This window comes from Anguilla rostrata, chromosome 15, assembly GCF_018555375.3.
Source record: "Anguilla rostrata isolate EN2019 chromosome 15, ASM1855537v3, whole genome shotgun sequence".
NCBI lineage: Eukaryota > Metazoa > Chordata > Actinopteri > Anguilliformes > Anguillidae > Anguilla > Anguilla rostrata.
The window spans coordinates 7,366,844-7,379,505 of NC_057947.1; the positions used below are offsets into that span (position 1 = coordinate 7,366,844).

The following is a 12,662-nucleotide window of genomic DNA, read 5'->3' on the forward strand; positions in this document are numbered from 1 at the left end:
CCAGTGTATGATAACTGGCAGGGAACTGACCTTCAACGACTGAATCAGTGTATACGTTGCTCTGGGTTAGAGCTAAATACTGAAGTGAAACGCATCCTACATTCAACATGTCGTCAACGAGATTATTTAATCGCTTTAAAAAATAATCACAGAGTAGGTCCTTACAATATTTATTTGCTTCCTACGCGTAACAATGTCACAAGGGCGTAACTTTTATAATCTATGTTGCTTAGAGCTCATTTTAGATCTCCAGTTTACAAGCAACTAACACAACATAAGCAACATTGTCACAAAAAAATTGTAGAAACATTAACAGCCGTGATCTCGTGTTCTTGTTTATTGGAAATAAAGTACATCTGACAGGAACAACAAACAGTCTATGCCTAGAACATGACAGAAATTATTTTAAATCAAGTTAAGATTTTTGTATCGCTTTTGTATTGTACCAACAATACAGTCTTTCCTAGTCAGTAAATACAAAATATATTGACCATTAACTTCTAACTAATAAAACCTATAAAATTTGGCTACGTCACATGATAATTCGTGTTTCATTCTAGTAAATGCTTAGACATTGTTTATGGTGCAGGAATAAAATTTAAAGTAGGCAGTTGCCGTGGTGACTTTATTTAAGAATCTACCACGGCCTGCCACTCTAAAATTTGATTGGAAGTTCCGTTTCTTCGGAGGGGGAGGAACTTTCTAAAAAGCAAGGAATGGCCACAAGCACTCTTTTCCGTAGTTTGAATAAAGCCTTTATTGCCTATTTTAATACATGTCATGCCATGGTAGGTACATAATAGTCAAGGGGAAGCTGTGAAGTGGACTTAGTGCTGAATTCTGCGAATAGACTGGACCTGATTGGTGTGGGCTTGGGTGCTGAACTCATTATAGTTTCTGTACTCTCCTTGGTGTCTGTCTCTCTCCAGGATGTACTGGTATCCACGGTAACCAGGAAACTGATAGGCTACCCAGCTGTTAAGAGGGAAAGGCAGAATATTTTCAATAAGTACCACCCTGCAAATTAATAAAATGTCAAAATCATAAAAAGATTGCATAGCTACTGTACATGTTTATGTGGCTCTAACCAATACAGATAAACTTCACCACTCTACATTATGCTGAGTCATCTAACAATTAAACAACAGCTCAAATAATGTACAATAGAAAACAACCTGCTATATAGCTCCCAAATTTAAAAAAATAAAAGCAACAATTTTTTCATTTTTTAAAATCTGTAATCAGATAGAATACAGGAATCAACATTGTGGTCTGAGGATGTGTTCTGTGGATGTGAGACTTACGCTCCGGAATTGACTTTAATTGAAGGGACCTCCTTGTTGCACCAGCCCATGGCCTGCAAGGAGGGGTAGTCATCGCACATCTCAAACTTGCGTCCCTGGAAGTCTTCACACTCGTAGAGAGTCACCTTGCTGTCACTGTGGTTCTGGGAGCAGGGACAGGAATGTTTTGGTTATTTACACAGATTCACACATATTTCCCCAAGTTATATTTGAATGTGTCTGTTTGACGAAGAGCAAATTCACTATCTGAATTAGGTTTCTGAAAATATATGCTTGTTAATTATTTGATATGAAAATAGTTTTTCCCACTTGTTAATCTCATATGTAAAGGGGCTCACAAACTCAAAACAGCTTTTGATGAAGTATTGTTGAAAGTATTCACTTTCAAGAGACCCTGACAACATTGATTCATTCACACCAGAAAAACATGTTTTCTTGATGAAATTGATGCACCAAAACCCTAAACACACAGCCTATTTTCGAGGAAACTTACAGCACATTTGATTGGCCTGAAGGAGTGCATGTGTTCAGTTCTGTAGCTGCTGTTTCCACTCCAGGCCTCATAGCATGGGTAGTCTCCCTTCTCCAGAATAAACTGCTGCCCCTGGAACTCTGGGTACTCATACCCTACCCAGCTGAGAAATCGAGCATGTGCATTGGTGTTTGTGTGTGTAAGAGAGAGAGAGAGAGAGAGAGGGGGGGGGGGGGCAGATGTAAAGACAAAACAGTAAGTAACAGAGCCTGCCATTTAGTGTGTGCACAGCGCAAAAGCAAACATCACAGGCACAGTATTTTATGGTGATCTAATTATCCATTGCCAACTCATTAGTCTCTGCTACACAGAGCAAACACCACAAAGAACTGATTTAGACTGACATCAACTTCTGTCTGAAAGGCAGCTTGATTATGTACATTTTTAACTGAAGTATTTGTTAATACAATGAGGTTCAACACCACCTTCTCTTCAAGGAACAACTTCATCGTCACAGTAATTACATAACCACATTATTCCAATTCATACGGATACATTTCCTTCATCATATTGTTTTTAAACCTTCCCTAATCTTAAAATAAGCCTCTTTTTAGAAGGAAAACGATGACAAATACAGGCTGACAAAAATAATTTTTCAATGGTTGATAATTTAGTTCAACATATGACATTCTATAACAATATTTTTTTAATTTTTTTATTTTAGCAACGAAGTATTTAAATTTCACAGCTAAATAATTTAAAGCTTCACTAAGATGTTGCAAATGAGATTGAAATATAATATGTTACAGTCAACATTCACAAATATAACCAAACACAATTCTTGTATACATTTCTTAGCTCTGGATTTCCTTAAAATCTGATGGAATACAGCTATAGGTTTGGAGAACCAGTGTCCCTTCTGAGATTTGAACTTGCAACTCCGCTGTGTTACACAGCCACCGCTGACCAGTCCCTCTCTGAGTACAGGGCCCTGAACGTTAAAACCGCTACACCGTAGCCAATCCCGCGCGCGGAGGAGAAATCCGAGAGACTTACGGGCCGTTCTCCACCTTGATGGAGCGGATCTTCCGGAAGCCCCTCTCCATGATGTTCTGACACTCGAGCATGAACTCGCAGCGCTTGCCCTGGAAGTTCTCCTCCTCCCAGACAGTTATCCTGAACTGCCCCATCTGCTCCATCTGTTGCGTATTCATGGTCACTGCCGCCACCGTTCTCCCTACTGGGGCGCAAGGAACAGCAGACTTAGAGCAGCGAGGAGGCGAGGAAAGCAAACCTTTAGGAATGTGGAGAGAGTGTTGATTCCTGAACACTGAGTGAGCGACCCCCCCTATGGCATTCCTACCGATTTCCTTTTTTTTTTTTTTGTTCTTTTGTTTTTAGTCTGGAAGTTAGCCCGTTAGCATGCTAAAGCTCTATGTCATTTCCTACTCGGAAAGTGGTTTTGCACTCTTTGCCAATGTGCAGGAATCAGTCGCCCGCGTTCCGCTACGGCCACGTGCAGTACTTACGAACTCAAGTGGTACAGATCCAGTGAAATCGGTGCTGGGGCCCCCCGGCTCGGCGCTGCGTATTTATGGTGCCGGGCCCCGCGTTTAGTGCAGAATCCGCACAACGCGTGCACACTCAGCAGGGCCCGGCTGAAAGGACGCATTAGCCCGCCTCATTGTGGGAGCGCGGGAGGCCCATTGTCGGAGGGCTTAGCTCTTCTGACTCATCAAAACGGCACCCGACCGGCCCGCGCTTCGCCGGCGGCCCGGCCACAATGGCGACAGACTGACACAACAGTTTGATTGGCACGCGGGGATAACGGTCGCATTTCTGTGAGATTAACTTCAGTCCTGGCCTTTAAAGAGCCACCACTCCCACAGCTGATTGGCAGAACAACTAGAGCAGGGTACATACGGTGACAGTATATAGACAGGTTATTACAGAAATATTCAGGGAAAGAAATAATAAAATAAAAAAAACATAATATAGCAGCTACAAAAGGATACTGTACAAATATGTCAAATCAGAATGATTATACTTCGGTTTAAGGGTCAAGTATTTTGGGGGAAGTAAACTTGCCCATCTGCTACAATAATATTTTTTTAACTTACTAGTTTTCAGTGTGATGCCTGTAGATACCATTTCCATGCCTTATACAAACCTATTATGCCTCTGAAAGTGATACACGCTTGTTGTTGTTGAATGGCTGTAGATAGCGACCTCTTACAAACATGTCCAGCAACTCTGAACCCTCAGCTATCTACAATTCAGATCATTCCACGGTCTGTTTCTTTGTCTCGTGATCAGTGGATCTCTTTGTGTCCGTTTTTTCTCTTTCTGTTGTGTTACTGTGTGTTTTAGCCATTCACGCTGTATGGTTGCCTGTTGCCCTGCATGTGTCTATGGCTGGGTGCCTGGTTAGGGTTGTCCAGGCAGGGTTTGGGTTATTTACATTTCAATTCCCTATAGAAATGAGTTGTTTTTTATTTCAGTTAAGAACGTGTACACAATGGCTGCCTTCATTTTAGAGAACAGATATATTTATATTTTTGTTTTCATTATTTAATTTATAGAAAGCTAGATTGATCATTTAGCATGCAGTGAAGATATCTGTCTCAAGGGACACCTAGTGGTGCAAGGGTATACTGCAGTAGCTGATAAAAAATTTTTTTGCAAACATCCTCTGAAGTCTGGAGGGTTCTCTGCCGAGAGTTTGTTACAGTGTACTTCTGTAGCATCACGCAAACAAGCTTCTCTTAACTGTCAGACAAATGGCATTATTCCTAATGTCTGTACAAGCTCACGTTGATTATGAATGAAGAGTGATTTTGCATTTACTCTGACCAGCCCATTCAAAAACTCTGTATTAATCAGTATGGAAGACAGGTTAATTCAGGACTGTAGACCCATAAGCTGTGCAAAAGCTGCGTCTGTGTGTGGCTTTCCCTCGTTTCTATGGTGATGTTCACGGTCAGATGCAGATTAACCTCAAAGTGATGCACCTGTTTCCTTAGTGATGTTCACGGCCAGAATCGGTCTAACTTAAAAGAGCCGTGTCCGTCTCCTTAGTGATGTGAACCCAAAAGCGCTGTTCCCTAAATCTTAAATAATTTACACAAGTTTCTGTATTTACTTGTACATTTTAGTCATCTTGTTTCGTAAATGTTTTATGTTTCTTAAATGTACCGTTCATAGGACATCAAAATCAAAATGAATGTGGGTCTATGGTACATATAATGATCCCTGGACAGGAAGGAAGGAAGTAAGAAAAACTGCTGTCCCAGGGTCCTTAGCTTTGCCGGCAATAGTACTTCCTGGGCTAAACCGCCGTGGAGGTAGTCCCCCGAGCAGGTTTGACTAATGACACTTCTGTGGTCCTTCGTCATGTGGAGGGTTTGGCCGGGTCACACATGGAGCAGGCAGGTGCGGCCTGGTGCCTTTTGTTCTCCCATTTGAATGATCAGATCTGTCTGCGTCTCTCTCCGCCTCAGCCTGGAAGCTCTCATTTCACTGGCAAATTCAGCTCAGGCCATTTGCATCGTAGATCTGCAGCACCTCCTACTATCCCACTGCTCTGCTTTGAATGTTTATCTCTCCGCCGGAGAAGCAGCACAAAGGGCTATTTTGAAAAGGCTGTGCGACAGTCTCTGTGTTTTTGTTAGTCTGGATCACTTTCTTTCGTCACTTTGCTGTGCACTTGTCGCGGCTTGGGGGATTCATTAAATGAATATTTTAATGTTTGTGTGTGTGTGTGTGTGTCTATGTGCGTGCGTGTGCGCATTTGTGTGTGTGTGTGTATGCATGTATCTGTGCGTGCAAGAGTGCATGTGAGTGTGTCTGCAGGTGTGCATGTGTGTGTGTGTGTGTGTGTGTGTGTGTGTGAGTGCATACGTACTTGTATGTGTGCATATGCAAGGGCATGTTCATGTAAATTTGTGTGCACGTGTCCATGTATGCATGTGTGTGTGTGAGCGTGCACACATGCACATGTAAATATGTGCATATGTGTGTGTGCCTGAACTTGAACAAAGATTATCTAGGCCTGTCTCTTCACAGCTGACGGTTGATGAATGGTTAAATATTCCTTTTAGCTATTGTGCGTTTGCCATTGCATGTTCACCCTTAGGGACAGCTGTCCAGGATGCCGCTATTTGAAAGTACTGAAAGACAATGGCCTACCAGTACTCATTAGCAACCAGAACAAACAAACCTGTTTGCACATCTGTCTTTCTCTCCTTTCCGCACTGCCGGCTAATCCCCACCTTCAGCTTCATTATTTCTCAGACAGTATTAATTTTGTGCTGCAGATCGTGTTCAAACAGATGTAAACTCTGAAGGTTTGCATCCATTTTCAACCACAGCCCCACAGAAATAGGCATAGCCATGGGGTTCAGGTGTGTGTGTGTGTGTGCGTGTGCAGTGTGTCTGTGTATCTGTGTGACAGATGCATTCTTGCTTTCAGAATCTCGGCTGTCCATGGTAACAGAACCCTCACCGTCTCCCTCCTGAATGTGGACACTGAAATGTAGCGTTGCCAGGGAACTGAAGGTGGTGGTCAGGTAAACAAGTGCGCCTGACCCGTTAAGAGTACGGCACATCTACAGGAACACTGTGGTGCTTCAGACTTATTTCAAAAGTTATTTCCCCAAATTGTGTCAGGCGGACATTTCTTCTTATTAAAAAAAAAATGTAACTGTTCTTTTCTCACAATATCAAGAAAACTTTATGAATTGTATCTCTCACAGGCTTGGGTGACAGCAGTTACATTCATTTCACTTGGAAATGTCTCATTTACATCAAGGAGACTGATCTCATCTTGAACTGTAAGAGGGTGGAGGTTTGAGTGCTATCATAATAAATGCTTCTCATCGCATTTTCTTATTTTCTTCCAAACATGATCAATTATAATTCTCCACCTTATATGTCCTCAGATAAAACTGGTCTAGCTAGGTGTATTTTTATTCACTTAATGCAGTATTTCTGTGTGATGAAGGACTGAATGTGTTCACAAAATATATTATGAAGTGAAATGGTATTACAGGGTTTTTTAATAAAATTAGAGAAATTCATTACAACATTATTCCTTCGTAACTGGAAGCAGGCTGTCAAATTTTTAAAACCTTGTTTTCTAGCTCAAAATTGGGAAGCTGTTTGAATAGTCAATGAATCGACAGGCAAATGACCCGTTCTGCATGTGTGTGTTGCTGCCGTAGAAACTAATCCTCCGAAGGCCAAATTGAACAGGCGGTGACAGCTCACGCAGGTAACATCTGCTCTCTGAAAGCTTTGTACCGTGGTGCGGCATTGTACGCAGCGCGCAGGTGGGGATTTACGCACAGACCGGGGGCCGGCCCAAGAGCTCCCTTCTCTCTGTTCCGATCGCAGTTAAGGCTAATGGACGATAAATAACACGAAACGACCCCAAGGCATTTGCATATCTCATTAGGAACCATTTTAACCGTTGCAAAACAGCCTACAGCCTACGGGTGGCCATTGTCTTCAAATTAACCAGCAGCTGCAGTTGTCCAGCCTCTGTAAATGCAATATATGGAAACCTGGAAGCGTTAGAAGGTTGAAACGACCACGCACTTTCTCTGTATCACAGAGAGACGTGCTGTAATCAAATCTTGTCTGACAAATTAAATTAAATATCGGTAAAATGATTGGGGCTTAGCAGTAGTAAGTTAAGAGCATTTAATTAAATCGTTGCTTTTACATTTTACCCAATAAAAGTATCTGAAAGAAGCACAAGCGTGTCATCTTTCCTATATTTTTTACGAACATTTTTATTTACAATCATGGCATATTCCCTGAGTTCACAACTTGTATATTTATCCTGGTTGTCTATTGCATGTTTTTTTTTTATTTAAAAAAAAAAAAAAAAACCTTTTAACTCTTAATAAAAATACTGCGTCGTGAAAATGCATGCTATGCACTATTAAGTGTTAATACGGTTCCATTAGTTTTCGTGTAGTCTGTCAATTAAAATCACATTTCATTTCAGTTCGTCCTTTAAGCTAACCATCTAATTATTGCTCATTTTTGGAAATCCTAGTTTTCATATTTTCGTAGAAAAAATCTTCACCGGTGTCAAAATCATGCAGTAGTTTATTGAAATTTTTTTGGCATGGTTCTAAACGCTCTGGTGAGAAAAAGCTTGGAGGTAGGCTAACTAGAGACTGCTAAATGGAATAGGCTGGATCATATCTTGCGAGAAAGTTGTAGCAGTGGTCTGGTTCCAGATGGCTTTTGTTAATGCGAGCATACAGCAGCTGCAGGCAAGGCTTGAATCAAGGAAGGGGTAAAGGTTATCTCAGAAATAAACAGAAAACGACGCTCTGTGTTATTGCTATAATTGATATTTTCCTAAACACCATCAAATAGTATTTTCCACAGCAATGTCAATCCTTAATTTACCACAAATAATGTTTTTCCTTCATGTAAAAAAAAAGATCAATCAGAAGGATCATATCTCAATGTTAATTAACTTATTTTACTGTGTAATTATTTTATTACCTTGATGAATATATTTTATATTTTGTTCTGCAAAATGTGATTTTGTGATCATATAATTTTGGTGAAAGTTTTTTGCTTTGATGCATGTTTGTGCTTTTAAAAATATGTTTAATTAAATTGTGTGTTTACAACTCTGAACCAGCTGTTAAATGTTAAAATAAAAACTTGTATAAGTAATAGAAAATTAATGAGATGATAAAACAAAAGAACCGTGCTGCGTTATTTATTGATTTATCTAAAGCATTTCATGCTGTCAATCACACTATCTGTGATCATGGTTTGAAAACAGTCTGACAGGCCACAATGTGTTTATGCAGATGTTCAAAAATAATCCCAAGGGTGTACCACAAGGGTCTATTCTAGGTTCTGTACTATTTAGTATTTACTTTCTTGATATTGATTCAGCTGTAAAGAGAATTCAAAAATTCACCTTCATGTAGACGCAATTCTATAATCCGGTGCTGCGTTCCTGAATAGAGCTATCGACCTTCAAGAGTCTTTAAACCCCATTAGGCAGCTCTTAATGAGTTATACCTGGTCTTTAATTCAGATAAAATAAAGATTATGTATATCTCTAAATCAAACTCCGGGATTGTTACTGCTAATATATGTACAGTAGATATGAAAATTATTCAGCAAGTGTTTTCCTGCAAATATCTGGGAATCCAGCTGGATGAAAAACTTAGTTTTAAAAGGCACATTAGCTATCTTGTTAAAAAGTTTAAGTTGGGGTTTTGTGCAACTGGAAATAAAGTGGTTCAAGCCACCTTTCTCTCTATGATTGATTATGGTGATGTCCTTTACATGCATGCATCTGTTTCTCCCACGCAGGCTATTGGCACAGTGTACTGTATCAGGGTGCCTTGTGTTTTATTACAAATGCCAACTTTTTTTCTCATCGTTGTCTTTTGTATAAAAGGGCAGGTCTGCCATCCTTAGTTTACCGTAGATGGCTTATTGCAGACCTTAAAAATTGATGTTTGTAATCATTTTATCGGAATTGCATAATGTATAATCTGTGGTTTTATTGATGTTCCTTATTGTATGGGTGTTTCATGTGTAAACTGACTGCTTGTTGCTTCTCTTGGCCAGGGCTCCCTCAATGGGACTCAAATACCAGATAAGATAAAGGATAAATAAAAAATATATACATTTTTTAACTACTGAAGCTTGTTGGACTCATTTACAAAATTAAGAAAATTTACATCTTTGAGAACAGAAAATACATAATTAGAAAATGACTTGTGCACTGCAAATGTACTAATTGATGTTTAAACATTGTTCACATTAATATGCCTGGGATTCCACAGGTTATACAGTTATTTACGGAGTAAGACATTCAAGAGATCTGGTTGTAGCTGTAATATTGACATTGAGTGGACCAGAAACAGGCGGTGAGATGTAAGTGCACTTAGTTTGTACTGCGGAAAACAAATATTGTCTGACTGTAGTTAAACTGACAGGGAAGGCTCAAATCATGTGACAAGGCCTCCTTTCCACTGTTTTCTCATCTATTGTACACACACAAGTGGATTTAGCAAAATGCTGGGCTGGGCGTGAGTATAAACTTACACATGCAGAGTGGAAATGTTACTGTTTTCTACATAAGTTGTAACAGCTGATTTAGGAACTCTAGTGGGCCAATGTTAAACATTGGTGTTATCATTTATATTTTCCAGTGCATTCAGCATAGCACAAATAAATGTTCCCAGTATTCTCCATGCAGTAATACTGCACTGTTAATTCTTAAGTCCAGCTTTTGTAAGGGGCTCAATACTATGGAATGGCAGTTGGTATCATGGAACACTGAAGAGCAGTATTCCACGGTCATTAGCCCTGTGCATCTTAATGTATGTCAATGAGTGAGTTACAATGTGAATCTAAAACCTATGTTGTTAGAGGACTGTGCACCATCATAGCAGTTGCCTGCGAGAAAGAAAATTCAAAGCACACACAAATCAAAGAAAAACTTTATGGTGCAGCCAGAATAGCAAAAAAGGAGATCAAAGACTCCAACCATTTAAAGCAGAAACTGTTTATGTAAAAATCATTTTAAAATGTTCGCAAACTTAAACATTTCCATAGAGTTTACACTTAAATAGAACAGCTCACACTTTAGTGCACTGGTTCTCAACTCAGGCCAGAAAGGGCCAGTGTGGGCACAGGTTGGAACAAAAGCCTACACCCACACCGGCCCTTTCTGGCCCGAGTTGAGAACCACTGCTTTAGTGTGAGTCTACTGGGCATTCGTGAAAAAGAAGTATAATTCCAGTACAGTCTTTTGTGTGGATAATTTCCCTTTGGCAATTCCCTTAAAACGAAATGGCAAATATTGAAGTTATGTTTAAAGGGGCTTAACATGACGACCAATGCTGCAACTCTGTGACATGAGGGGATTGCCTATGTTTTTCTAATTGCATTTTTTTGTTCAATATGTTAAAACGATAAGTCATATGTGCATTGAAATAGCTTATACAGATTTACCATGTAATGTCTTTATGAAATCTTTAATACCCTTACACAATCAAGCATGAGCACTAGAACAAAGTAGGCTACATATGTACATATGTAGCCTACGTGATGTTCCCCCCCCCACTCTTTCTCTGATAATGTATACATATTGTATTGTAATGGTTATACACCTGTGTATTTGTAAATTACGTTTTAAAATGTAGCTCAAAAGCATATTAGCGGTGTTCTGACGTTCTGGTTCCGTATTTTGAGCGTCGATAGGGATCATGAACGCTGCCGTTTCCTCATCAGCACTGAACAGTTGAAAGGCTGTACCTGCTTAACGCGAGCCGAACGAACAAAACATCAGCTTTAGGTATTGTACGTGTGGCTCAACGTGAGGCAAATACAGGAATTATCAGGCGTTACGGCGGTTCCAGACATAACTGAAAGACTGAGCTCTCCGTGCACCTAACGATGTAATGTGCGATGTCTTCAGTAAAACGTGATACTCCGAAGTTATTTTATTCCAAACGCGGAGATCCCAGGTGCCCAGGTGTATCCCATTCCATCCAGACGCTAAATCGTCGGTTAAAAAAGGGGGTTCAATTTAAATTAAACAGCGTAACATATGTGACAGGTATGACTTTATGCGATTAAAAGAGCAGCTAGCCTACAAAACGGTCATACATGAATCTTCTGAAAGTGAAATTAAATAAAGAAAACTTACCTATACCAGCCACATGTTGAATAAGTGATACGAAGGCAAGTTCTGCCTAGTTGGGGGAAATGCTGCCTGTATCCCTTTAACGGCACTTTCAGGACAAGTAGACTTGTGCTACCCCTGCCGAGTTTATATAGTCGGGCATAAATAGCTATCCATCTATTTAACTTTTTAATGTTTTAAATAGAGAGGATCCTGTAGCCTACACAGCACACCTGTCGAGGGGTGCGTTTGCGCTAATCTAATATTGACACAGGAGCCCCAGGGGGTAGGCAGGACGAGGAGATCTCCAGCTGATTAGTCCAACTCTGCCTGTCTATGCAAACCCTCTGTGCCTTTTTGCTCATTATCGATGGAACTGATCGCCCGACTGGATTGGGAGATATGCGCTCAGGGCAGGTAGTAAACCTGAAGAGAATGACGCATTGCATGCATGATTGGCGGGGGCGGGGGAAGGGAGGTCATTGACTTTCCTTGAGAAAAGCAGGGGGGGAAACACCTGCCTGGTGTTTCCATCTACCTCCATCAAATTTACAAAAACATTTCCATACGGTTTGCAAATGACTCACTTTCCTGGTGGCCTGACGTAAGCTAACAAAACCGCCAGGAGATTTGAACTTTATACGTATGGCTAAATAAAATAGTTAGCCTTCCGTAGTCTAGGGTAGGCTACTTCACGAGCTCTTCCCGCAAAAGATAAATAAAACTTTAACATAATGCTATATCGTTGTCATTGCAATGCAATGCTTGATTACGGCGTATCTCAACAAAAGTTTTATCGTTTGTTGATGGAGAAACTATACTTCGTTAGTACCATATACTAACGTGGTATAGTTTTTTCATGGTTTTGAATAGCATCTTTTATGCGGTTGAGTGTGTGGGACGGTTCCTAAATGGGCAAATTGGCGGCTTTTGACAGTGCCGTTTTAGTAAATTAACCCATAGCCACATCAAGTGACATAATTTATACTTCATACATTATTTACTGTTTTCATATTTTGTGGCCTAAAATAAGCAAAGCTGACAGTTCACTTGAGGAGATCAGCAAAGCAGAAATACAATTTTTTTTAGATGTTTAAAAAGATATATAATATACAGTAATGCTTGATTTTCTAAATAATAAAATCTACCCAAAGAACATCAGGATGTCATTTAGGCATGGAGAATTGAGCCTACAAAACCAGCA

General features: G+C 40.1%; 1 protein-coding gene and 1 long non-coding RNA gene across 3 annotated transcripts; both read right to left on the reverse strand.

Moving 5' to 3' along the window:
- Positions 1-319: 319 nt before the first annotated feature.
- Positions 320-3,412, reverse strand: LOC135241170 (beta-crystallin A2-like). Of its 2 annotated transcripts, none has more exons than XM_064311332.1 (5): positions 3,306-3,412; positions 2,833-3,016; positions 1,798-1,939; positions 1,305-1,447; positions 320-975 (listed from the first exon to the last, which is right to left on the reverse strand). In XM_064311332.1, the coding sequence occupies exons 2-5, from the start codon at positions 2,988-2,990 to the stop codon at positions 828-830; spliced, it is 591 nt and encodes a 196-aa protein (XP_064167402.1). In that variant the 5' UTR covers positions 2,991-3,016; positions 3,306-3,412; the 3' UTR covers positions 320-827. The 2 variants fall into 2 exon arrangements, with proteins under 2 accessions (XP_064167402.1, XP_064167403.1); XM_064311333.1 differs by having other exon boundaries at positions 2,833-3,013; positions 3,306-3,359.
- A 7,477-nt stretch (positions 3,413-10,889) lies between these two features.
- On the reverse strand, positions 10,890-12,233 carry LOC135241172 (uncharacterized). The gene is made up of 2 exons (XR_010325918.1): positions 11,483-12,233; positions 10,890-11,331 (listed from the first exon to the last, which is right to left on the reverse strand). It is a non-coding gene; the product is annotated as an uncharacterized LOC135241172 (long non-coding RNA).
- Positions 12,234-12,662: the final 429 nt, after the last annotated feature.

Excerpts from the sequence above, each read along its gene's own strand:
- LOC135241170 (XM_064311332.1), bottom strand. The coding sequence starts at position 2,990 with ATGAATACGCAACAGATGGAGCAGATGGGGCAGTTCAGGATAACTGTC. Across the intron at positions 1,448-1,797 it reads TCAGGCCAATCAAATGTGCT|AACCACAGTGACAGCAAGGT; the intron begins GTAAGTTTCCTC and ends CCCTGCTCCCAG. Across the intron at positions 976-1,304 it reads ATTAAAGTCAATTCCGGAGC|CTGGGTAGCCTATCAGTTTC; the intron begins GTAAGTCTCACA and ends CCCTCTTAACAG.